Below are 23,252 nucleotides of genomic sequence, written 5' to 3'. Positions count from 1 at the left end.
CTAAAGCGATATAAATCACTGATTAGGCCTGATTTACTAGAATGGTACCAGGGATGTGGGATTCAAGTTATGTAGAGAGACTGGAGAAGCTGGGGTTGTTCTCCTTGGAGAAGAGAAGGTTAAGAGGAGATTTGATAGAGGTGTTCAAAATCATGAATGGTTTTGATAGAGTAAATAAAGAGAAACTGTTCCCATTGGCAGAAGGGTCGGTAACCAGAGGACACAGATTCAAGGCAATTGGCAAAAGAACCAGAGGTAACATGAGGAAATATTCTTTTACACAAGTTGTTGTGATCCAGAATGCACTGACAGTGTGGTGAACGCAGATTCAATAGTAACTTTCAAAACAGAATTGGATAAATACTTGAAGGGAAAGAATTTGCAGGGCTATGGGGAAAGAGCGGGGGATTGGGACTAATTGGAGAGCTCCACCACAGAGCCGGCCCAGGCACGATGGGCCGAATGGCCTCCTCCTGCGCTGTATCATTCTATGATTCTAATGGAGGGAGAAAAATTACAAAATTACAAGCTGTCTCATAGAAAGTATAGCAATTATACATCGGGGCAGAAGGGAGCGGAAAGGAAGACTCAGACAAGTTTGGAACTTGGCCGCTGGCTGTCCCTGCGTCTTTTCAATGAAGTTACGTTAACGACGATTACAATGAGCTTACAGACTTCAACCGCACGGACCACTGCATGCGTATTTGGCCTAATCCAGACATGGGCAGTTCCAAATCAGTGGTTAAGCTGCCGATACATACGTGCTGTTGGCGTTGTTGCCGTTCTGGGTGAGTCTGGAGGCTCTGTCCTGGAGCCCCGGAATCCTCTGGTCTGTTAGTTTCAGCACGTTCTCAAAGTCTTCCTGTCTCTTCAGCAAGCTGCTCACAGAGTCCACGGTGTCCTTTAAAAACAATTAAAACTGTTACAGCTCTTGGAGCTCGGACTCACAGCCTCATCTCACTTCAAAGACTCCTTTGAATTGGGTCAGCATGGCTCAGTGGTATCTCTCTCACCTCAGAGTCAGAAGGTTGTGTGTTCAAGTCCCACTCGAGACTTGAACACATAATCCAGACTGGCACTCCAATGTAGTACTGAGGGAGTGCTGCACTGTCGGAGGAGCCATCTTTCGATGAGATGTTAAACGGAGGGGGCCTGGTCTGCCCTCTCAAGTGGACCTAAAAGATCCCACGGCACTATTTCAAAGAAGAGCAGGGGAGTTCTCCCAGTATAACAACAGAAAACGCTGGAAAAACTCAGGAGGCCAGGCAACATCCGTGGAGAGAGAAACAGAGTTAACGTTTCAGGTCGAAGACCCTTCGTCAGAACTGAGAAAAAAGCAGGAAATGAAACAGATTAAAAAGCAAGTTTGGGGGCTGGGAAATGGGGGAGGGGATGAAAGAACAAAAGGGAAGGTCTGTGGGAGGTGAAGAGACATTAAGAGATATTCAAGGTGAGATGAGATGGTAATAGGACAGGTAAAGAGACAAAGGATGGCTCTAGATGAAGTGTGAAAGCCGCTGGCAGAATGAAAGACAGCTGCCATGTGGGAGAGAAAAAAAAGGAAAAGGCACAAACCAAAAGTGTGGATAAAAAAGATAAAAATACGATAGGGGCCGAGGTTATGATCTGAAATTGTTGAACTCGATATTGAGTCCGGAAGACTGTAAAGTGCCTAATCGGAAGATGAGGTGCTGTTCCTCGAGCTTACGTTGAGCTTCCGTGGAACAATACAAGAGGCCGAGGATGGTGAGGTCTGAGTGGGAGGGGAGGGGTGAATTAAAATGACAGGCAACCGGAAGCTCGGGGTCACCCTTACGGACTGAATGGAGGTGTTCCGCAAAGCGGTCACCCAATCTGCGTTTGGTCTCCCCAATGTAGAGAAGACCACATCGTGAGCAGCGAATACAGTATACTAGATTGCAAGAAGTACAAGTAAATCGTTGTTTCACCTGGAAGGAGTGTTTGGGGCCCTGGACAGTGGGAAGGGCGGAGGTATAAGGGCAGGTGTTGCATCTCCTGCGCTTGCACGGGAAGGTGCCGGGCGAAGGGGAACGGGTGCTGGGGGTGATAGAGGAGTGGACTAGGGTTACTCGGAGGGAGCAATCCCTACGGAATGCTGAAAGGGGAGGGGAGAGGAAGATGCGTTTGGTGGTGGGATCACGTTGGAGGTGGCGGAAATGGCGGAGGATGATCCGTTGAATGTGGAGGCTGGTGAGGTGAAAGGTGAGGACAAGGGGAACCCTATCGTGGTTCTGGGAGGGAGGGGCAGGGGTGAGGGCAGAAGTGCAGGAGATAGAACGGACACGGTCGAGGGCTGTGTCAACCACGGTAGAGGGGAATCCTCGGTTGAGGAAAAAGGAAGACATGTCGGAAGCACTGGTGTAGAAGGTGGCATCGTCGGAGCAGATACGGCGGAGACGGAGAAACTGGAAGAATGGAATAGCGTCCTTACAGATGTAAATTTCGCAAAATTCAGGCAGTTCCCCCCCCCCCCCGAAGATTATTTAATTAAAAGAGACCCTGGTTGGACTGATTTTAAAACCAGGGCACTCAAAATGGCTGCGGTAAACCTCGTGACCAGGCCGAGTGCGATTTTAAAACAAAGGTTTTGCAAAGTAAGCAGGTCAAGGAGTTCAAGTTTTAAACTAATCAAGGATTTTGTAAAGACTGATGAAATGGACAAAAGACTGTAACATTCCAGTCCTCAAGTGGGAATGGGCTCCATCAAGCCATTAGGCTCTCTGCATTTTAAATCGGGGACCGCTCACCAGAGACATTAAGCCAGACTGGGAGCAATTCACAACTTGTCTTTAACAACAGCCAGGGTTTCGAGGCTACTTTAGACATAACGACTATCACTCTACACGTCATTTTATAAACGTTTTTAAACATTTAAACGAGCTCACCCAAATCATACAAAGGACTGAACTGATTTGCTGAGCAGATAAGGGCTACCGAGAGGAGTATAAATATAGCCCCTCAGGAAGCCATGTTCTCTCTCTCGCTCCTCGCCTCCCGCGCCCTGCTTGCCACCACCCCAGGAAGAGGACCTACGAAGAAGGGCCCGTCCCGAGAGGTGAGATACCCTGCCAGAGACTGTTTTATTACTGGGGTATTTTCACCTGGATGGTACCCTGTGCAGCATTGAAACCACGTGGCATCGGCAGGCAACAGGGCAAAGGAGCAAGGCTTTCTTTCAACATCTCAGACCGGTGAGCATTATACTTCTGACCCATCGCAAGATAATCTAGCTAGGTGTAGAGTGTAGGAGTTAAGGGGATTGCTGAATTGTCATTTTAGCCATTTTCCCTCAATGTGCCGTTTTCTCCTCCCCTGTTAAGTGTAAGTGTACTGCATTCATATCATCCTTTTGTATAGCATTGTTATCTTATTTTCTCTGTTAATAAATTTTGGTTTTCTTTGTACCAAACCACTGGTCTGCTCATTTGTCTATATCGCTATCTGCCAATAAGCCCGGGGATCAAAACGAAGGGGTGAGCGATTCGAACCGCTCAGAGATAAGGCAGCTGGAGACATAACTGACTGGCCAAAGCAAGTAGCAAAACCCCCTACAGAGGCGGGGTGGGAGGAAGTGTAGTCCAGGTAGCTGTGGGCTTGTAGTGAATGTTGGTCAATAACCTATCCCCAGAGATGGAGACAGAGAAGTCGAGGAAGGGAAGAGTCGGAGATGGACCGTGTGAAGGTGAGGGAAGGGTGGAAACTGGAGGCAAAATGAATGAAATTGTCTAGTTCAAGGCGAGAGCAGGAAATGGCACTGATACAGTCATCAATGTACCGGAAAAAGAGGTGAGGGAGGGGACCCGAGTAGGACTGGAACAAAAAGTGTTCCACATATCCCACGAAAAGGCAGGCATAGCCATGCGGGTACCCATAGCAACACCTTTGATTTGGAGGAAATGAGTGGAGTCAAAGGAGAAGTTGTTCAATGTGAGAACAAGTTCAGCCAGGCGGAGGAGGGTGGTGGTGGATGGGGACTGGTTGGGCCTCTGTTCAAGGAAGAAGCGGAGCGCCCTCAGGCCATCCTGGTGGGGGATGGAGGTGTAGAGGGATTGTACGTCCATAGTGAAAGGAGGCGGTTGGGGCCAGGAAACTGGAAACTGTTAAAGTGGCGGAGGGTGTCAGAAGAGTCGCGAATGTAGGTGGGAAGAGACTGGACAAGGGGAAAAAAGATAGAGTCGAGATAGGAAGAGATAAGTTCCGTGGGGCAAGAACAGGCTGAAATGATGGGTCTACCAGGGCATTCCTGTTTGTGGATCTTGGGAAGGAGATAGAAGCAGGCTGTGCAGGGTTGGGGAACTATGAGGTTGGTGGCCGTGGGGGGAAGATCTCCAGAGGAGATGAGGTCAGTGACAGTCTTGGAAACGGTGGTTTGATGTTCGGTAGTGGGGTCATGGTCCAGGTGGAGTTAAGAGGTGGTGTCGGAGAGTTGGCGTTCAGCTTCCGCTAGGTAGAGGTCGGTTCGCCAAACAACAACAGCACCACCCTTGTCAGCAGGTTTAATGACAATGTCAGGGTTGGATCTAAGAGAATGGAGTGCTGCAAGTTCAGAGGGAGGTACATTGGAGTGAGGGAGGGGAGCAGAGAAATGGAGACGGCCGATGTCACGGCGGCAGTTAGCAATGAAAAGATCTAGAGAGGATAAGAGGCCAGGGGGAGGGGTCCAGGTAGAACGGGAATTCTGAAAGTGGGAGAAAGGGTCAGCCGTGCGGGGGGAAGACTCCTGGCTAAAGAAGTGGGCACGGAGACGAAGGCGGCGGAAAAAGAGCTCAGCATCGTGCCGAGCTCGAAATTCATTGAGGTGGGGGCGTAAGGGGATGAAGCTCAGGCCTTTGCTGAGGACATCGTTCGGGGTCAGAGAGGGGAAGGTCAGAGGGGATAGTGAAAACGCGGCAGGGGGTGAGATTGGGAGAAGGGGGGTCAGAGGAAAGTTCTCCCAGTGTCCTGTCCAATATTTATCCCTCAATTAACTCCAAGTTCCCCTCCAAGTCACACACCATCCTGACTTAGAAGTATATCGCCGATCCTTCATCGTCACTGGGTCAAAATCCTAGGACTCCCTCCCTAACAGCACTGTGGGAGTACCTTCACCACACTGACTGCAGCGGTTCAAGAAGGCGGCTCACCACCACCTTCTCAAGGGCAATGAATGCTGGCCTTGCCAGCGATGCCCACAACCTGAGAATGAATAATAAAAATCACTAAAACAGATGATCTGGTCATTATTACATTGCTGTTTGTGGGATCTTGCTGTGTGCAAATTGGCTGCCACGTTTCCTACATTACAACAGTGACTACACTTCAAAAGTATTCCATTAGATGTGAAGCGCTTTGGGATGTCCTAAGGTCATGTAAAGTGCTGTATAAATAACTACTAAAAGTCTTTCTTTTTCGTGCAGCGTATCGAGGCCTGTGAATTGCTGAGGCCTGTCAGACAGAACTTCAAGGTAGGAAATGTCCAGACCCCATGATGTGTTGTCCCAGACTTTGCACAGCATGCTGTGTGTTCCTGTGTGATACTGCTGGTTAGAGCTCCCTGCCCCGATATCATGTTATCAAGGCCATGCACACCATTGTTTGGCCAAAATGTGCCCTCAACAACCTGCTGTCACAGCGTTGGCTGGTGACTACGGTGCTCTCCAGCACTGGCCAGGTCTGGTCACGCTGATCAGTCACAAGGGACAAGAAACAAACCTTCAAAGGGGTAGGATTGCTGGAGGGAGCCAAGGGGAGAGGCACGAGGCCCATTCCTGGAGGGCTGAGCCATGAGGAAAGGTCGTCAACCCTGGGACCTTACTCTCTGGAGAGGTGGAAGGTGAGGGGGCACTTGACAGATTGTCAAAGATTTTCTTGAATTTGGAGAAAATGGACCCGGGAAAGTTCTTTTATTAGGCACTGGACTTGAGGACTGGGAGACTCCGTTTAAAGTTAAAGGTGGCAAAGGAAAATAGGAAATTTAGGCAACCTTTTTTTTTTTAAGTAAGAAGTTAAAGGAAACTGTGGGATTAGTGGGTGCAGTGTAACAAAAAGCCACCACAGGTTTTTAAGAAAGACCGAATACATTGCTACGGGCAATAGTTCCAGAATCGCAGCAAGCAAACTGATGGGGGTTTGGAAAGGTAATCTGCATAGAATTACAACACAGATCAGGTCATTCGGACCAACCAGTCTGTGTTAGTGCTAATCTTCCTATTACCCGCCCTGTTCCCATATCCCTTTATCCCCCCTTTCCTTCAACCACCTACTAACCTAATCTTCAAGCTGACATGTCTCTGCATCAATCACTAACTGTCGTGTCTTCCACAGCCTCACAATCCTCTGTGTAGAAAGGTTTCTCTTGCTCTCTGTCCTAAATCTCTTACAGTTAATCTTCCGTTGTTTAAAAAAAGGAGAAAGGGATAGATCGAGTAATTACAGTACAGCTAGCCAAACCTCAGTGCTGGGCAAATTGTTGGAAAAAGTTATGAGGGACAATATTAATTGTCATTTAGAAAGGCATGGATTAATCAAAGACAGTCAACATGGATTTGTTAAGGGAAGGTCGTGTCTGACTAACTTGATTGAATTTTTTGAGGAGGTAACAAGGAGGGTTGATGAGGGTAGTGCATTTGATGTAGTCTACATGGATTTTAGCAAGGCTTTTGACAAGGTCCCACATGGCAGACTGGTCAGAAAAGTAAAAGCCCATGGGATCCAAGGCAAAGTGTCAAGTTGGATCTAAAATTGACTCAGTGGCAGGAAGCAAAAGGTAATGGTCGATGGGTGTTTTTGTGACTGCAAGGCTGTTTCCAGTGGGGTTCCGCAGGGCTCAGTACTGGGTCCCTTGCTTTATGTGGTATATATATCAATGATTTAGACTTCAATGTAGGGGGCATGATTAAGAAGTTTGCAGATGATACAAAAATTGGCTGTGTGGTTGATAGTGAGGGAGAAAGCTGTAGACTGCAGGAAGTTATCAATGGACTGGTCAGGTGGGCAGAAAAGTGGCAAATGGACTTCAATCTGGAGAAGTGTGAGGTAATGCATTTGGGGAGGGCTAACAAGGCAAGGGAATACACAATAAATGGCAGGACACTGAGAAGTGTAGAGGAACAGAGGGACCTTGGAGTGCATGTCCACAGATCTCTGAAGGTAGCAGGACAGGTAGATAAGATGGTTAAGAAGGCATATGGGATATTTTATGAGGGAGATTTACGAGGATGTTGCCAGGACTGGAGAATTTTAGCTATGAGGAAAGACTGGACAGGCTGGGGTTGTTTTCTTTGGAACAGAGGAGGCTGAGGGGAGACTTGATTGAGGTGTATAAAATTATGAGGGGCCTAGATAGAGTTGATAGGAAGGACCTATTTCCCCTAGCAGAGGTCAATAACCAGGGGACATAGATTTAAAGTAATTGGTAGAAGGATTAGAGGGGAGTTGAGGAGAACTTTTTTCACCCAGAGGGTGGTGGGGGTCTGGAACTCACTGTCTGAAAGGGTGGTAGAGACAGAAACACTCATCACATTTAAAAAGTACTTGGATATGTACCTGAAGTGCCGTAACCTACAAGGCTACAGACCAAGAGCTGGAAAGTGGGATTAGGCTGGATAGCTCTTTTTCGGTTGGCACAGACACAATGGGTCGAATGGCCTCCTTCTGTGCCGTAAATTTCTATGATTCTATGTATCTATGCCCCCTCAATTGAAGCCCCTCTACTGCTGGAAACGGTCTCTTTCTATCTAACCTGTCCCAGCCTTTCATAATTTTAAACACCTTTATCAAATCACCCTCCAATCTCCTCTGTTCTAACAAAAACAGCCCCAATTTTTCAGATCTTTTTTCGTATTTGTATTTCCTCATACCAGGCAGCATCTTTGTGAATCTGTGCTGTTACCCTCTCTATTACCTCAACATCCTTCCTATAGAGTGGAGCCCACAACTGCACACAGGACTCCCACTGTGTTCTTATGGAGATCCTCTGTTACATCTTGACTTTTATATTCTCTTGCCATAAAAATCAGTAGTTTTCTTTTTATGGCCTCATCTATCTGAGGTGCTGCTTTTAATCTCTTGTGACCCTGAACCCCCAAATCCCGCTGTTCTTCCACATCATCCAACCCTCCCCCAAAGTGTAATTATTGCTTTTATTTTTACCAACGTCTACCACCTCACACTTACTGACACTGAATTTTGCCCTTTGCACTATTTTATCAATAATCCACTTATAGCTTCATTTAGTCATCAGAATTATTAACGATGCCTCTTATTTTAGTTATCAACTGCAAATTTGGACACCACTCCCTCTAACCCTCTATCCAAATTATTGATGTAAGCAGTGAACAGAAGTGGCCCCAGAACTGAATCCCGTGGGACACCACTGCCCACTGCCAAACAGTCTGAGACACTGCCCTTAACGCCCACTCTCTTTCCTCCCTTCTAATCGGCTTTTAATCCAGTTTGCTCCCTTTTCCTTTGCCTAATTCCATACCCAAAACATTCCGTTGATACTATGGAGTCATTCCACGATCCGGTACCCCTAGCTGGGAGAAGTGTTTGTGGGAAATCAGTGGAATTATCCCAGAACTCATTTTGAAGGATAGAAAATCACAGGCTGAACAGCTGCAATTTGCCGAGAAGCCCTCTCAGAGTTCTGGGCCCCACTGAGAGCTTTGGATCATGGAATCGCCCCATTCCCCCAAGGTTACAACATCAACTCCACCAGCTCTGTCTTACATTCGGCTAACCACAGGCTGTTCGGGCCGTGCTCCCTTGTCCCAGTGCGTTATTTCTCTGTATTACTACGATCAGGAGCTGTAACTCTGCTTTGGGCACCATGTTGAGTTTATTAATAATTGAGAGAGCAGGTTCCTGCCTCTCCAACCACATCAAATCTGGTTTTAGCCTAACTCGGCTTGTTCTTGGGATGTTTATTTATTGTCCATCCCTTGTTGCCCTGAAGGCATTAAAAGTCAACCAAGTAGTGTGGGACTGGAGTAATGCGTAGCTCAGATCAGGTAGGGATGGCAGGTTCTCTTACCTAGAGGACACCAGTGAACCGGTTGGGTTTTTACAATCCGGAAACTTTCATACCATCAGTCTGCAAATGTTCAGATTTATTGCCAGGGTGGGATTTGAACTCGGAACCTCTGGGTTGTGAGTCCTGTATGATAACTAGGCTACCGCACCCTAAACTCAGTTCAGTCAGCAGAAAAAGGAAACTTGCACGCTAGCAGTTCAGGCTGGACCTAGGTCCCAAGGATGAATGGGCAGTGTGCTAACCCACTGCTCCATCCAGTCCCCTACTTGTGCTATACCTGACCGGACAGCAGTCAGTGCTAAAACTGGCAGCCATTAGCAGGAGAAAATCCTCATTCCTCACACTGAGCAGCACAAACACTCTCGAGGAAAGTCCTTATGAGCCCAGTCCACATGATGCACAATGTCGAGCTCGCCAGGCCCACAGACTGTGCAGCTGGAAGTCTGGTGTGTAAGAAGCAGAGGGTGCAGATCGATGGACTTTACCCCAAGATCGTTGATCTTCAGGAAGGCTTCATGGCCAGAAAGTGTCGCTTCCAGGCGATCTGCCTCCCGGTTAAACTGCTGCAGCTCGAGTCCTTCCTGCAGCTTCGCATTGCGTTCCTTCCACGCATCCTCCAGCTCCGCCTGTATGTCCATCATTTTCTGCATCATTCGAGCAACATCGCCAGTAGAGCTTGTCTTTACCACTCGATTCCCCAGGTCATCCAGCTTCTTAAACCTTTCACAAACAAAAGATGTACTTTAACTCCAGCCAACACTTCCTACCCACAGCCGATTATAAACCCCAGGCTGGCCAGCCACACCGCCCACCCCCACTCTACACTCTTAGTTACCATACTTTCTCCCCAGCCTGGTAATCTTCCCTCTGACGTCTTAAGATTTTTTAATAACCAGGTGCTGCAACAGAGCGATCTGGAGGACTCTATCTCCCCCCATGCAGTGCCTGCTATGGCTCACTGCTCAGTAACTCGGTGAGCAAGGAATCCCTGGTGCTAACCCATGCCATCAAACGTTTGGTGCAGCACAGAAGGAGGCCATTTGGCCCATCATCTCTCTGATGTTGAGTCACGGAGAGGGAGTGTCGGGTCAGGTTCCCACTTCCAGACAGCGCGGAGATGTTCAGAGATGTGGTTGCCTATGGAAACAGGACCGTGAACAGAGACTACAGTGCGCGAGATTCGAGGAAGTACACGTGAATTATCTCACACGGCGTGAGTGTCTGGCACCCTGGACAGGGGTGTAGGAGGAGGTGAATGGACAGGACGGGAAAGCGCCAGGGTGATGAATGAATGAAGAAGGGTACCCTGGAGAGGGGGATGGGGAGGGGGAGATGTACATGGGGTGGGATGATGTTGGAGCTGACGGAAATGGTGAAGGATGAGCTGCCGAATGCAGTGGCTAGTGGGGTGGAAGGTGAGAAGGTGGGGGGCGGGGGTGCTGACAATCATCACTGCGAGGGAAGGGAGAGGGAATGGGGAAGGAGGCAGGCCCAGTCAAGGGTCATAGAGGCAGGGAATGAAGAGGACATTTCAGAGGGCTGGTGGGGAAAGTGGAAAAATCGGAGCAAATGTGACAGAGAAACTAAGAGAAAGGGATGGAGTCTTAACAGGAAACAGGGTGAGGAGGAGGATAATACAGGCAGTTGTGGGGTCTGTGGGCTTGTAATAAATGTCTGTGGAAAGCCCATCAGCAGAGTCAGAGAGAGAGCAGTGCAGAAAGGGGAGGGAAGAGTCAGAGACGGAAATGTGAAGGTGAGGGATGGTGGAAATTAGAAGCATAGTTAATGAAATTCTCAGGATCAGGGCGAGAGCAGGAAGCAGTAGCTACACAATCTGATGGAGGACAAGGTCATAGAGGGGGCCTGAGTAAGTTGAAACACAGAACGCTCCACATAACCTACAAAAAGAGCCAAGGCCCATGTGGGTTCCCATAGCAATCCCTTTGATCTGGAGGAAGTGGGTGCAGTTGAAGAGAAGCTGTTCATGGTGAGAAGAGGCAGACGGAGGAGGGTAGTGGTGGATGGCGGGTTCACAAGCTGTCTTGGTGAGGGATGGAGGTATAGTGGGACTGGACATTCAACAACAACAACTTGCATTTATAAAGCGCCTTTAACATAGGAAAATGTCCCAAGGCGCTTCACAGGAGTGTTATTTGATAAAAGTTGTCACTGAGCCATATAAGGAGATATTTTGACAGCTTGGTGAGAGGTAGGTTTAAAGGGGCATCTTAAAGGAGAAGAGAGAGGGGTAGAGAGGCGGACAGGTTTAAGGAGGGAATTCCTAGGGCCCAGACAGCTGCCGCCAAGGGTGGAGCAATTAAAATTGGAGATGGGCAAGAGGCCAGAATTGGAGGAACGCAGAGATCTTGGAGGGTTGTAAGGCTGGAGGAGGTTACAGAGAGAGGGAGGGGCGAGGCCATGGAGGGATTTGTAAACAAGAATGAGAATTTTTAAATCGAGGCATTGCCGGATTGGGAGCCAATGTAGGTCAGCAAGCACAGGGGTGTTGGGTGAACGGGACTTGGTACGAGTTAGGAAAGGGGCAACAAAGCAACAAGATGATGATTGGAGTCAGAGCTTGAAATCATCAGACCTGAAGGGGCAGTGGGATCAAAGTATTCTGGTCCCTGATACCTGAAGGGATGATGTGGAACTGAGGACCAGAACAGCTACAATATAGATCAATGTTGTTAGAGAATTAGTTCAGAAGTGTGCATACAACAGTGCATGTATTCCTGACTTGTTGGTCTCCTCCTTGCCCTCCCACACCTCCCGCCCTTCAGTTCTATAATGGGATTTGTCTAACTTCCAGTTCTGATTTTGGGTCTACACATTAACCTGTCTTTTCCTCTTCAGGTACAGGCCACCCTGCACTGTAGTCCCAGCAGTAGCAGAGGTTGCTCCTCTCTGGTGCTTTTCTCACATGATTTTCTGTGCGTTGATCTCCAACAGCAGATCACCATGTTCCTTCAGAAGGTTTTCGGCCGAACCCACGTCGAATCCCATCTCCTTGCTGTTCATCTTGTCCTTCATGGTGCTGGCCCACAGGAGAAGCTCTTTGCTGTTCTGGTTGTAGAGCTGCTGGTTGTAGGCGTCTGAGAGAAGTTGTTTCCTCCTTGAGGCCTGAGTCTTCACCCTCTGCAACAGTGCTTCCATCTCACGCACCTGCGCCATGATAGCAGCACTCTCTGCAGGATTCGTGTCCTGGATTCTGAAATGACACACATCATTAGCTAGTGGATATTGAGTTCCAAAACTGTGAGCTAACTGACACCATCACATGATATGACAAACTGTAGGAAGAGCCTCAAACTGAATGCCCATGGCGGGATAGTACAGTTGTTCAGAACAAGGCACTAACACTGAGGTTTGAGCCCTGGATGAACAATGTGACTGCCTTGGAAGTGTTTGATGGACTGTGTAGAGGGAGCTTTACTCTGTATCTAACCCATGCTGTACCTGCCTTGGAAGTGTTTGATGGGACAGTGTAGAGGGAGCTTTACTCTGTATCTAACCCGTGCTGTACCTGCCCTGGGAGTGTTTCATGGGACAATGTAGAGGGAGCTTTACTCTGTATCTAACCCGTGCTGTACCTGCCCTGGGAGTGTTTGATGGGACAATGTAGAGGGAGCTTTACTCTGTATCTAACCCGTGCTGTACCTGCCCTGGGAGTGTTTGATGGGACAGTGTAGAGGGAGCTTTACTCTGTATCTAACCCGTGCTGTACCTACCCTGGGAGTATTTGATGGGACAGTGTAGAGGGAGCTTTACTCTGTATCTAACCCGTGCTGTACCTGCCCTGGGAGTGTTTCATGGGAAAGTGTAGAGGGAGCTTTACTCCATCTAACCTGTGCTTTACCTGCCCTGGGAGTGTTTGATGAGATAGTGTAGCGGGAGCTTTACTCTGTATCTAATCCACGCTGTACCTGCCCTGGGAGTGTTTGATGGGACAGTGTAGCGGGAGCTTTACTCTGTATCTAATCCACGCTGTACCTGCCCTGGGAGTGTTTGATGGGACAGTGTAGAGGGAGCTTTACTCTGTATCTAACCCATGCTGTTCCTGCCCTGAGAGTGTTTGATGGGGCAGTGTGGAGGGACCTTTATTATGTATCTAACCTGTGCTGTTCCTGCCCTGGGAGTGTTTGATGGGGCAGTGTGGAGGGACCTTTATTCTGTATCTAACCCGTGCTGTACCTGCCCTGGGAGTGTTTGATGGGACAGTGTAGAGGGAGCTTTACTCTGTATCTAACCCGTGCTGTACATGCCCTGGGAGTGTTTGATGGGACAGTGTAGAGGGAGCTTTTTTCTATCTAACTCATGCTTTACCTGCCCAGGGAATGTTTCATGGGAAAGTGTAGAGGGAACTTTACTCCATCTAACCTGTGCTTTACCTGCCCTGGGAGTGTTTGATGAGACAGTGTAGCGGGAGCTTTACTCTGTATCTAATCCACGCTGTACCTGCCCTGGGAGTGTTTGATGGGACAGTGTCGAGGGAGCTTTACTCTGTATCTAACCCATGCTGTTCCTGCCCTGGGAGTGTTTGATGGGGCAGTGTGGAGGGACCTTTATTCTGTATCTAACCTGTGCTGTTCCTGCCCTGGGAGTGTTTGATGGGGCAGTGTGGAGGGACCTTTATTCTGTATCTAAACTGTGCTGTACCTGCCCTGGGAGTGTTTGATGGGGCAGTGTAGAGGGAGCTTTACTCTGTATCTAACCCGTGCTGTACCTGCCCTGGGAATGTTTGATGGGACAGTGTAGAGGGAGCTTTACTCTGTATCTAACCCGTGCTGTACCTGCCCTGGGAGTGTTTGATGGGACAGTGTAGAGGGAGCTTTACTCTGTTTCTAACCCGTGCTGTACCTAGCCCGGGAGTGTTTGATGCTGACATTGAGTACTTCACACTGTAAACATTGTATTCTGCAGCACGAACATCCCTCTCATGGATGAGCACAAAAACAAGCTGGAGAAAAAAAAATGCACAGAACCAACAAGTTGCTGCTAATGATCCTCATTAACAGGTACATACGAATCAGCCATTTTGGTCAGGTATTCGATTCTGGTTTCCAGTGCCTGGATCTCCCACTCGGACATGACTTGCTTGCGCCTCTGATCATCCACAGCCTTCATGCTGTTGCTGGTCTCAGTAACGGAGAGCAGGGTGAGCTTGTCCTGCAGCAGGGCTGTCGTGTCCTGGCACTTCTGGAGAAATGACTTGACATCTGCTGTGCCGATCAACTCTTTCCCCTTCTCCTCCTTCAGAACTAACATTAGTTCCCACCTACAAATAAATAACATGGATTTTGAAACAGAATTCCTCCCCTGCAGATGACAGCAAAGTCCACTCCTGTTAATTCAATGTTCTTTTTATGCTCATTCAAATTTTGCAATACCCAGTCATTTAAATTAGCCAATGTTAATGAAACAGCACATCAAACAATAGAGAGAGAAAGAAAGAAAGGAAGACTTTTAGAAGTTATTTCTATAGCGTATTTTTTAATTCATTTTATGGGATGTGGCGTCGCTGGCAAGGCCAGCATTTATTGCCCATCCCTAATTGCCCTCGAGAAGGTGGTGATGAGCCACCTTCTTGAGCTGCTGCAGTCCGTGTGGTGAAGGTACTCCCACAGTGTTGTTAGGTAGGGATTTCCAGGATTTTGACCCAGCGACGATTAAGGATTGGTGATATACTTTTAAGTCAGGATGGTGTGTGTTACATTGTTATAGTATCACATCGTTAAATGGAACTACTTTGGTATGGAACTACTTTGGTATGGTGTAGTTATATTGCTATGTGGCACACTGTGCACGGGCAGTGCACAGTGCAGCGTCGGACATCTTGTATCACTCCGCACCATGCAGCAGCACTGTAACAAAGCAAGGATACAGCAAAAGTAAAAGCACTAACTAAAATGAACTAAAAGTGTCTGTAATATATATAATATAAGAACACAAGGAGACACAACATGGTGGCAGCGGTATAAGTGAGTACAAAATTGTGATATACGAACTACGAATAAGACGAAAAGTGATTTTATGAGCTGATTGAGAGTGAATCGTACGGGAAACTAAAATGACGGCTGCCGCTGCACTGACTGTGCAAATGCAACCCCTCATGAACTGGGAAGCCGATGATATAGTAGAAGCATTCCGCAAGTTCAAACAGAAATGTGAGCTTACATTCAAAAGCTTCCTGAAGGGTACTACCAACGAGGAAAAGGTTAGTTACATTCTGTTGTGGACAGGAGAAAAAGGTCTAGATTTGTATAATAGCTGGAGTTTGACTGAAGAGGAAAAGGAAAACCCTGCGACAATTTTTGATAAATTCAGCAACCATCTAGAGCCTAAATCCAATCACCGTATACACAGATACAAATTCCAGAGTCTAAGACAGGAACCCAGTGAAACAGCTGACAATTTCCTGACAAGGCTGAGAAATGAAGCCAGCAAGTGTAAATTTAAGGAAATGGAGGAAAGGCTTGTGGACCAGCTAATATGGGGGTCAGCGCATGTAGAGGTACAAAAAGCCCTGATAGGAAAAGAAAATCTCGGAATAACAGAGGCTATAGATACTGCAAGAGCTCATGAAGCAGCAAATGAAAACGCTGATTTCTCAAACGGCTGACATGCAGACGGCTTTTGAGACGGACAACAGAGTGGATGCAGTGAGAGAAAAGTGCAACACACAAAGACATGCACATGACAACGGGGGAAACATGTGCAGAAATTGTGGAAGACCGCACGATTACACAGACAAGAGGAAATGTCCAGCATATGGAACAAGCTGCAACGCATGTGGCAAACTAAACCACTGGGAAAAGAGGTGTAGAACGAAGAAAGAAGGAACATACATCAAAAACAAAGGCGGACAGCAGAACCAGAGAAAGAAACACAATATCCATGCCATGGATGAGCAGGATGATGATGATGATTTTGACAATGCACTAAATATCGAAACCATAAAGTTACAGCTTCAGGAGATGTCCAGAGCGGAAAATACTCTGAGGAGAGAATTGCACACCATCATCCAAATAAAAAAAAAGGTCAAAGGTCGGCCCACAACCATCAGCTTAAAGTTGAAGCTGGACACAGGGGCTCAGAGCAACATTCTCCCATTGAGACTGTACCAGCAGATCTTTCCCAAAAACCTGAGAGAAGATGGCTACCTGAAAAATGGTTGTTTAAAGGCAAGTAATGTCACGCTGACAGCATACGGGGGGAGTGAGATTAAACAACTCGGAATAACCTTTATCAAAGGGACACATAAAAGAAAGAACATCAACTGCATGTTCTATGTCACCGACACTGAGGGGCCAGCGATCCTGGGATTAAACAGCTGCGAGAAGTTGAGGTTGATCTCAGTGCATCACGAGCTGACAGAAATGCCACTGAAGATAAACAGCAACACCCCACTGGAGAACCGCCCACAAATCAAGAGTAAAAAAGACTTGATAGACATGTATCCGGAATGTTTCGATGATACAGTGGGATGTTTTGGAGATTTCCAATACCACATCACCATCGATCCAGAGGTAAAGCCCGTTATCCATGCTCCACGAAAAGTACCCATCGAGCTGAAGACAAAGCTTGAAAGAGAGCTAAAGGAGATGGAAGAAAAGGGAGTGATCATAAAGGTCACTGAACCCACAGACTGGGTAAACTCAATTGTGGTACGAGAAAAGCCAAACGGGCGTCTCAGAATATGTTTGGACCCCAAAGATCTAAACCAGGCGATAAAGAGGGACCACTATCCCACCCCAACGCTAGAGGAGATTACGCCATCACTGGCAGGAGCCAAGGTTTTCTCAAAACTAGATGTCAGAAATGGATATTGGAACGTGAAGTTGGATGAGGAATCAACAACACTGACAACATTCAACACACCATTTGGGCATTACAAATTCCTGCGGCTACCATTCGGGTTAAAGGTCAGTCAAGATATCTTTCAACAGAAAATAGACTAGACATACAGAGGCTGTGGAGGAGCTATAGGAATAGCTGATGATATTCAGATCTATGGAGCAGATGAAAGAGACCATGACATGCAACTACATGAGGCCATGGAGAGTACCAGGAAGGCTGGCATCAAGTTAAATGCAGATAAGTGCATAGTTAAAGTCAAGGAATGCCAATTCTTCGGTATGATTTATACACCAGAGGGAGTCATGCCAAGTCCAGAGAAGATTGCGGCGATTGCTGAAATGAAACCACCCAAAGACAAGAAAGAGCTGAGGAGTTACCTCGGCTTGGTCCAATACATGAGTTCTTTCATCCCACACATGTCGGAACATACAACAAATCTCAGAGAGCTATTGAAAGAAGACGCTGAATACCAGTGGTCTGAATCACACGAAAGGAATTTCAAACAACTTAAAGAACTGTTGTGCAAAGAAACAAGTCTGTCATATTATGACAGAAGAAAACCAGTCACTCTGCAAGTAGACACTTCTACCAGAGGACTAGGGGAAGCTCTGGTGCAGGAAGGAAAGCCGATAGCTTTCGCATCAAAGGCCTTGACATCAGCCGAGACGAGATACGCCAACATCGAAAGAGAACTAATAGCAGTAGTGTACGGATGCGAGAAATTCCATACATACCTATATGGCAGGCGATTTACAATAGAGAGTGACCATCATCCACTAGAACAGATCTATAAGAATCTGTGCAAAGCGCCTGCAAGACTGCAAAGACTACTTCTAAGGATCCAAAGCTATGACTTCACGCTTAAATATAAGCCAGGAAAGGAAATGGTGCTAGCAGATGCATTGTCTCGATTGTCACCATATGAGAAACACGAGGTGGAGGGCCTAACAGTAAAAATCCACCACCTAGTGAATGTTACCCCTACAAAGCTCAGTCAAATCAGAGATGAGACTAGCAAAGATGAGGAGTTGCAACTACTCACACAACAAGTAATACAGGGGTGGCCGGAGAGAATCCAGCAGGTACAGGCGACAATTCGTCAATACTGGACGATTAAAGACGATATTGCAGTAGAAGACGGTATTCTCCTTGCTGGATCGAGGATCATCGTGCCAAAGACGATGCAGACACAACTTCTCCATCTCATTCATGAAGGCCACATGGGAATGGAGAAATGCAAGCTGAGAGCCAGATCAGCTGTATACTGGATAGGCATGTACAAAAATATCGAACAGATGGTCTCTGCATGTGGTATATGCCAGAAATACAGAAATGCACAACAGAAAGAGGAGATGATACCTAGTGAAATACCGTCAAGACCATGGCACACTGTTGGGGCAGATCTCTTCATGTGCAATCAAGAATGGTATCTCATAGTGGCAGATTACTATTCCAAGTTTCCTTTTGTGAGAAGGATGAAAGACTTGAGAGCCACAACTACCACCAGGATTGCAAAGAGCTTGTTTGCTGAACAAGGAATCCCGGAAAAGGTAATCTGTGACAATGGAACCCAGTTCACATCGAGTGAATTCAGAGCTCTGGCAGAAAAGTATGGGTTCAAAATAGTAACCTCATCCCCACATTTCCCAAGGGGACACGGGTTCATCGAAAGACAGATCCAGACTGTCAAGAGAACTCTCATCAAAAGTAGTGAGATGGGGGAAGACCAAGACCTTGCCCTCCTATCACTCAGATCAACACCACTGAAAGCAGACATGAAATCACCTGCGGAACTGCTGAATGGGAGGAAGTTTAAGACTACACTACCAGCAAAAATACATCCTCCCCAGGACCAGGAGGACTTCAGACAGAAGTTGGCAGAAGCACAAATCGTAGGAAGCAAACATTACGATAAACATGCAAAGACGCTACCAGAATTGCTGAATGGACAATCAGTGCATGTGCAAGACCCGGTGTTGAAAAACTGGAATCCAGCCAAGGTCATTGGAAAAGCTGATACTCCAAGATCCTACTTCGTAGAGACTGAACCTGGTAACCAATACAGACGGAACAGACTCCACATCAGACCTTCACCTGAACTGGATAAGCAGCAGACAACATCAGCAACATTGACAACACCAGCTACCACAAGCAGTACAACACCAGAAACAAGCGCTACAAATCAAACAACCATGAGCATGCACACTCCAACTCCAAAGGCGACAGCAACAACAACGAGAGCGGAACACACCAAAACACCGCAGAGAGGAATGGTCACCACCAAATCCACAAGATGGAGGGACAACATCCAACCACCTGAGCGATATCGCAAATTTAAAAAAAACTCACAATTCTTTGTAGTTGATAATAATAGTTTAGATATAATATTTGTTAATTTAAATTGTTAAATTTCATGTTTTAGTTTTTTGAGAAAGAGGGATGTTACATTGTTATAGTATCACATCGTTAAATGGAACTACTTTGGTATGGAACTACTTTGGTATGGTGTAGTTATATTGCTATGTGGCACACTGTGCACGGGCAGTGTCGGACATCTTGTATCACTCCGCACCATGCGGCAGCACTGTAATAAAGCAAGGATACAGCAAAAGTAAAAGCACTAACTAAAATGAACTAAAAGTGTCTGTAATATATATAATAAAAGGACACAAGGAGACACAACAGTGTGTGACTTGGAGGTGGTGGTGTTTCCATGCGCCTGCTGCCCTTGTCCTTCTAGGTGGAAGAAGTCGTGGGTTTGGGAGGTGCTGCCGAAGAAGCCTTGGTGAGTTGCTGCAGTGCATCTTGTAGATGGTACACACTGCAGCCACGGTACGCCGGTGGTGGAGGGAGTGAATGTTTAAGGTGGTGGATGGGGTGCCAATCAAGCAGGCTGCTTGTCCTGGGTGGTGTTGAGCTTCTTGAGTGTTGTTGGAGCTGCACTCATCCAGGCAAGTGGAGAGTATTCCATCACACTCCTTACTTGTGCCTTGTAGATGGTGGAAAGGCTTTGCTCTCGAGTCAGTACAAAGAAGGTTCACTCGGTTAATCCCGGGGATGAGGGGATGGACATATGAGGAGAGGTTGAGTAGATTGGGACTCTACTCATTGGAGTTCAGAAGAATGAGAGGCGATCTTATTGAAACATATAAGATTGTGAAGGGGTTGGATCGGGTGGATGCAGGGAAGATGTTCCCGATGATGGGTGAAACTAGAACTAGGGGGCATAGTCTTAGAATAAGGGGCTGCTCTTTCAAAACTGAGATGAGGAGGAACTACTTCACTCAGAGGGTGGTAGGTCCATGGAATATACTGCCCCAAAAAACTGTAGAAGCTACATCATTACATAAATTTAAAACAGAAATAGACAGTTTCCTAGAAGTAAAGGGAATTAAGGGTTACGGGGAGCGGGCAGGAATTTGGACATGAGTCTAGGTTCGGATCGGTCATGGCCCTGTGGGTAGCGGAGCGGGCCCAGGGGCCATGTAGCCTGATCCTGCTCCTATTTCATGTGTCTAATTCTGTTAGATGCAGGAGATGGTTCTGAGATAGTGGATTGGCAGTTAGGATCAGATCAGCCATGATCTTATTGAATGGCGGAGCAGGCTCGAGGGGCCGATTGGCCTACTCCTGCTCCTATTTCTTATGTTCTTATTGTCCAGAGGGAGTTTCACACCCTCAGAACGTCACAAAGCACTTTACAACCAATGAAGTACTTTTGAAGCGTAGTCCAAGTTTGCAGACGACACAAAGCTGGGTGGGCGTGTGTGCTGTGAGGAGGATGCCGAGAAACTCCAGTATGATTTGGACAGGTTGGGTGATTGGGCAGATGCATGGCAGATGCAATATAATGTGGATAAATGCGAGGTTATCTACTTTGGTGTCAAAAACAGGAAGGCAGGTTATTATCTGAATGGCAATAGATTGGGAGAAGGGGAAGTGCAATGAGACCAGAGCGGACCTGCGTGGGGAACACTGAGCAGCGGCGACTTTAAAACCGGCAGCGAGGCGAGCAGCGAGGCCTGACCAGAGCAGACCTGCGTGGGGAACACTGAGCAGCAGCGACTTTAAAACCGGCAGCGAGGCGAGCAGCGAGGCCTGACCAGAGCGGACCTACGTGGGGAACACTGAGCAGCGGCGACTTTAAAACCGACAGCGAGGCTTACCAATTCAACAGCAGGGGAGAGAGGTAAAAAGTAATCAAAGTGTGACGTCACCAGGAAGCAGGTAAGGGATTGGTTGGTGAGTATTTCTCTCTTTTTTAAACTCTAACTCTGGTTTATAGTTACTAAGGTCTCACTGTTGGTAAGCCAGTTAACTGTAGAGTAATTTGTGGGATTGATTGATTTAATTTAAATTCAATTAATTAAAGGGTAAGTCATGGCAGGAGAGCCCGGCCCCGTTGTATGCTCCTCCTGCGATATGTGGGAACTCAGGGACACTTCCTGTGTCCCTGACAACTACATGTGCAGGAAGTGCATCCAGCTGCAGCTACTGACAGACCGCATTGCGGCACTGGAGCTGCGATTGGATGCATACTGGAGCGTTCACGATGCTCAGGACATCGTGAATATCACATTTACGGAGTTGGACACACCGCAGGTAGAGGTTGGACAGGAAGAAAGGGAACGGGTGACCAACAGGCAGAGTACTAGGCGCAGGCAGGTAGTGCAGGGGTCCCCTGTGGCCATCCCCCTCTCCAACAGATACACCACTTTGGGTACTGTTGGGGGGGATGGCTTATCAGAGGAAGGCAGCAGCAGCCAACTTCCTGGCACCAGGGGTGGCTCTGCTGCACAGAATGGGAGGAAAAAGAGGGGTAGAGCTGTAGTAATAGGGGATTCAATTGTAAGGGGAATAGATAGGCGTTTCTGCAGCCGCAAACGAGACTCCAGGATGGTGTGTTGCCTCCCTGGTGCAAGGGTCAAGGATGTCTCCGAGCGGCTGCAGAACATCTTGGAAGGGGAGGGTGAACAGCCAGTTGTCGTGGTGCATATAGGCACCAACGATATAGGTAAAAAGCGGGATGAGGTCCTAAAAGCGGAATATAGGGAGTTAGGAGATAAATTAAAAAACAAAACCTCAAAGGTAGTAATCTCAGGATTGCTACCAGTGCCATGTGCTAGTCAGAGTAGAAATAGAAGGATACTTCAGATGAATACGTGGCTAGAGGAATGGTGCCAGGGGGAGGGATTCAAGTTCTTGGGACATTGGAACCGGTTCTGGGGCAGGTGGGACCAGTTCAAACCAGACGGTTTGCACCTGGGCAGGGCTGGAACCGATGTCCTAGGGGGAGTGTTTGCTAGTGCTGTGGGGGAGGGTTTAAACTAAAATGGAAGGGGGTTGGGAACTTGAGCAGGGAGACAGAGGAAAGGGAAATAAGGATAAAAGCAAAAGATAGGAAGGAGAAAAACAAAAGTGGCAGTCAGAGAAATCAACGGTTTAAATCAAACATGGCCACAGTAAATAATAATTCTAATAGGTCTAAGAGCGTTAAAAAAACAAGCCTGAAGGCTTTGTGTCTTAATGCGAGGAGCATTTGTAATAAGGTGGATGAATTGGCTGCGCAAATAGAGGTAAACGAATATGATTTGGTTGGGATTACGGAAACGTGGCTCAAGGATGGCCAAGACTGGGAACTCAACATTCAGGGGTATTCGATATTCAGAAAAGATAGGCAAAAAGGAAAGGGAGGTGGGGTAGCATTACTGGTTAAAGAAGGGATTAACACAATTGTACGGAAGGATATTAGCTCTGATGATGTGGAATCTGTATGGGTAGAATTGAGAAATACTAAGGGGAAAAAAACGTTAGTGGGAGTGGTATATAGACCTCCAAACAGTAAGGCGGAGGTTGGGGATGGCATTAAAAGGGAAATTAAAGAAGCATGCAACAAGGGCACAGCAGTCATCATGGGTGACTTTAATCTACATATAGATTGGGCCAACCAAATTAGTAACAATGCTGTGGAGGAGGAATTCCTGGAGTGTTTACGGGATGGTTTCCTGGACCAATATGTCGAGGAACCAACCAGAGATCAGGCCATCTTAGACTGGGTATTATGTAACGAGAAAGGATTAATTAGCAATCTTGTTGTACGAGGCCCCTTGGGTCGGAGCGATCATAATATGATCGAATTCTTCATTAAGATGGAGAATGAAGTAGTTGAATCAGAGACTAGGGTCCTCAATTTAAATAAAGGAAATTATGATGGTCTGAGGAGCGAGTTGGGTAGGATTGATTGGGGAATGACACTCAAAGGGTTGACGGTGGATAGGCAATGGCAAACATTCAAAGACCGAATGGATGAGCTACAGAATTTGTTCATCCCAGTTTGGCATAAAAATAAAACAAAAAA

The 23,252-nt window shown here is 47.1% G+C and overlaps 1 protein-coding gene across 1 annotated transcript in view; it reads right to left on the bottom strand.

Moving 5' to 3' along the window:
• The window catches only part of sptbn5 (spectrin, beta, non-erythrocytic 5), a 781,023-nt gene that overhangs the window by 583,479 nt on the left and 174,292 nt on the right, over positions 1-23,252 (bottom strand). Inside the window, 4 exon segments of the mRNA XM_086003837.1 lie at positions 762-901; positions 9,520-9,754; positions 11,958-12,245; positions 14,061-14,312. Of these exon segments, the coding sequence (XP_085859963.1) occupies positions 762-901; positions 9,520-9,754; positions 11,958-12,245; positions 14,061-14,312 (915 nt within the window).

Source organism: Somniosus microcephalus, chromosome 12 (assembly GCF_052327205.1).
Source record: "Somniosus microcephalus isolate GS21.2 chromosome 12, FLI_Smic_1.0, whole genome shotgun sequence".
In the NCBI taxonomy this organism is placed as follows: domain Eukaryota; kingdom Metazoa; phylum Chordata; class Chondrichthyes; order Squaliformes; family Somniosidae; genus Somniosus; species Somniosus microcephalus.
This window is presented reverse-complemented; position numbering and strand designations above follow the sequence as displayed.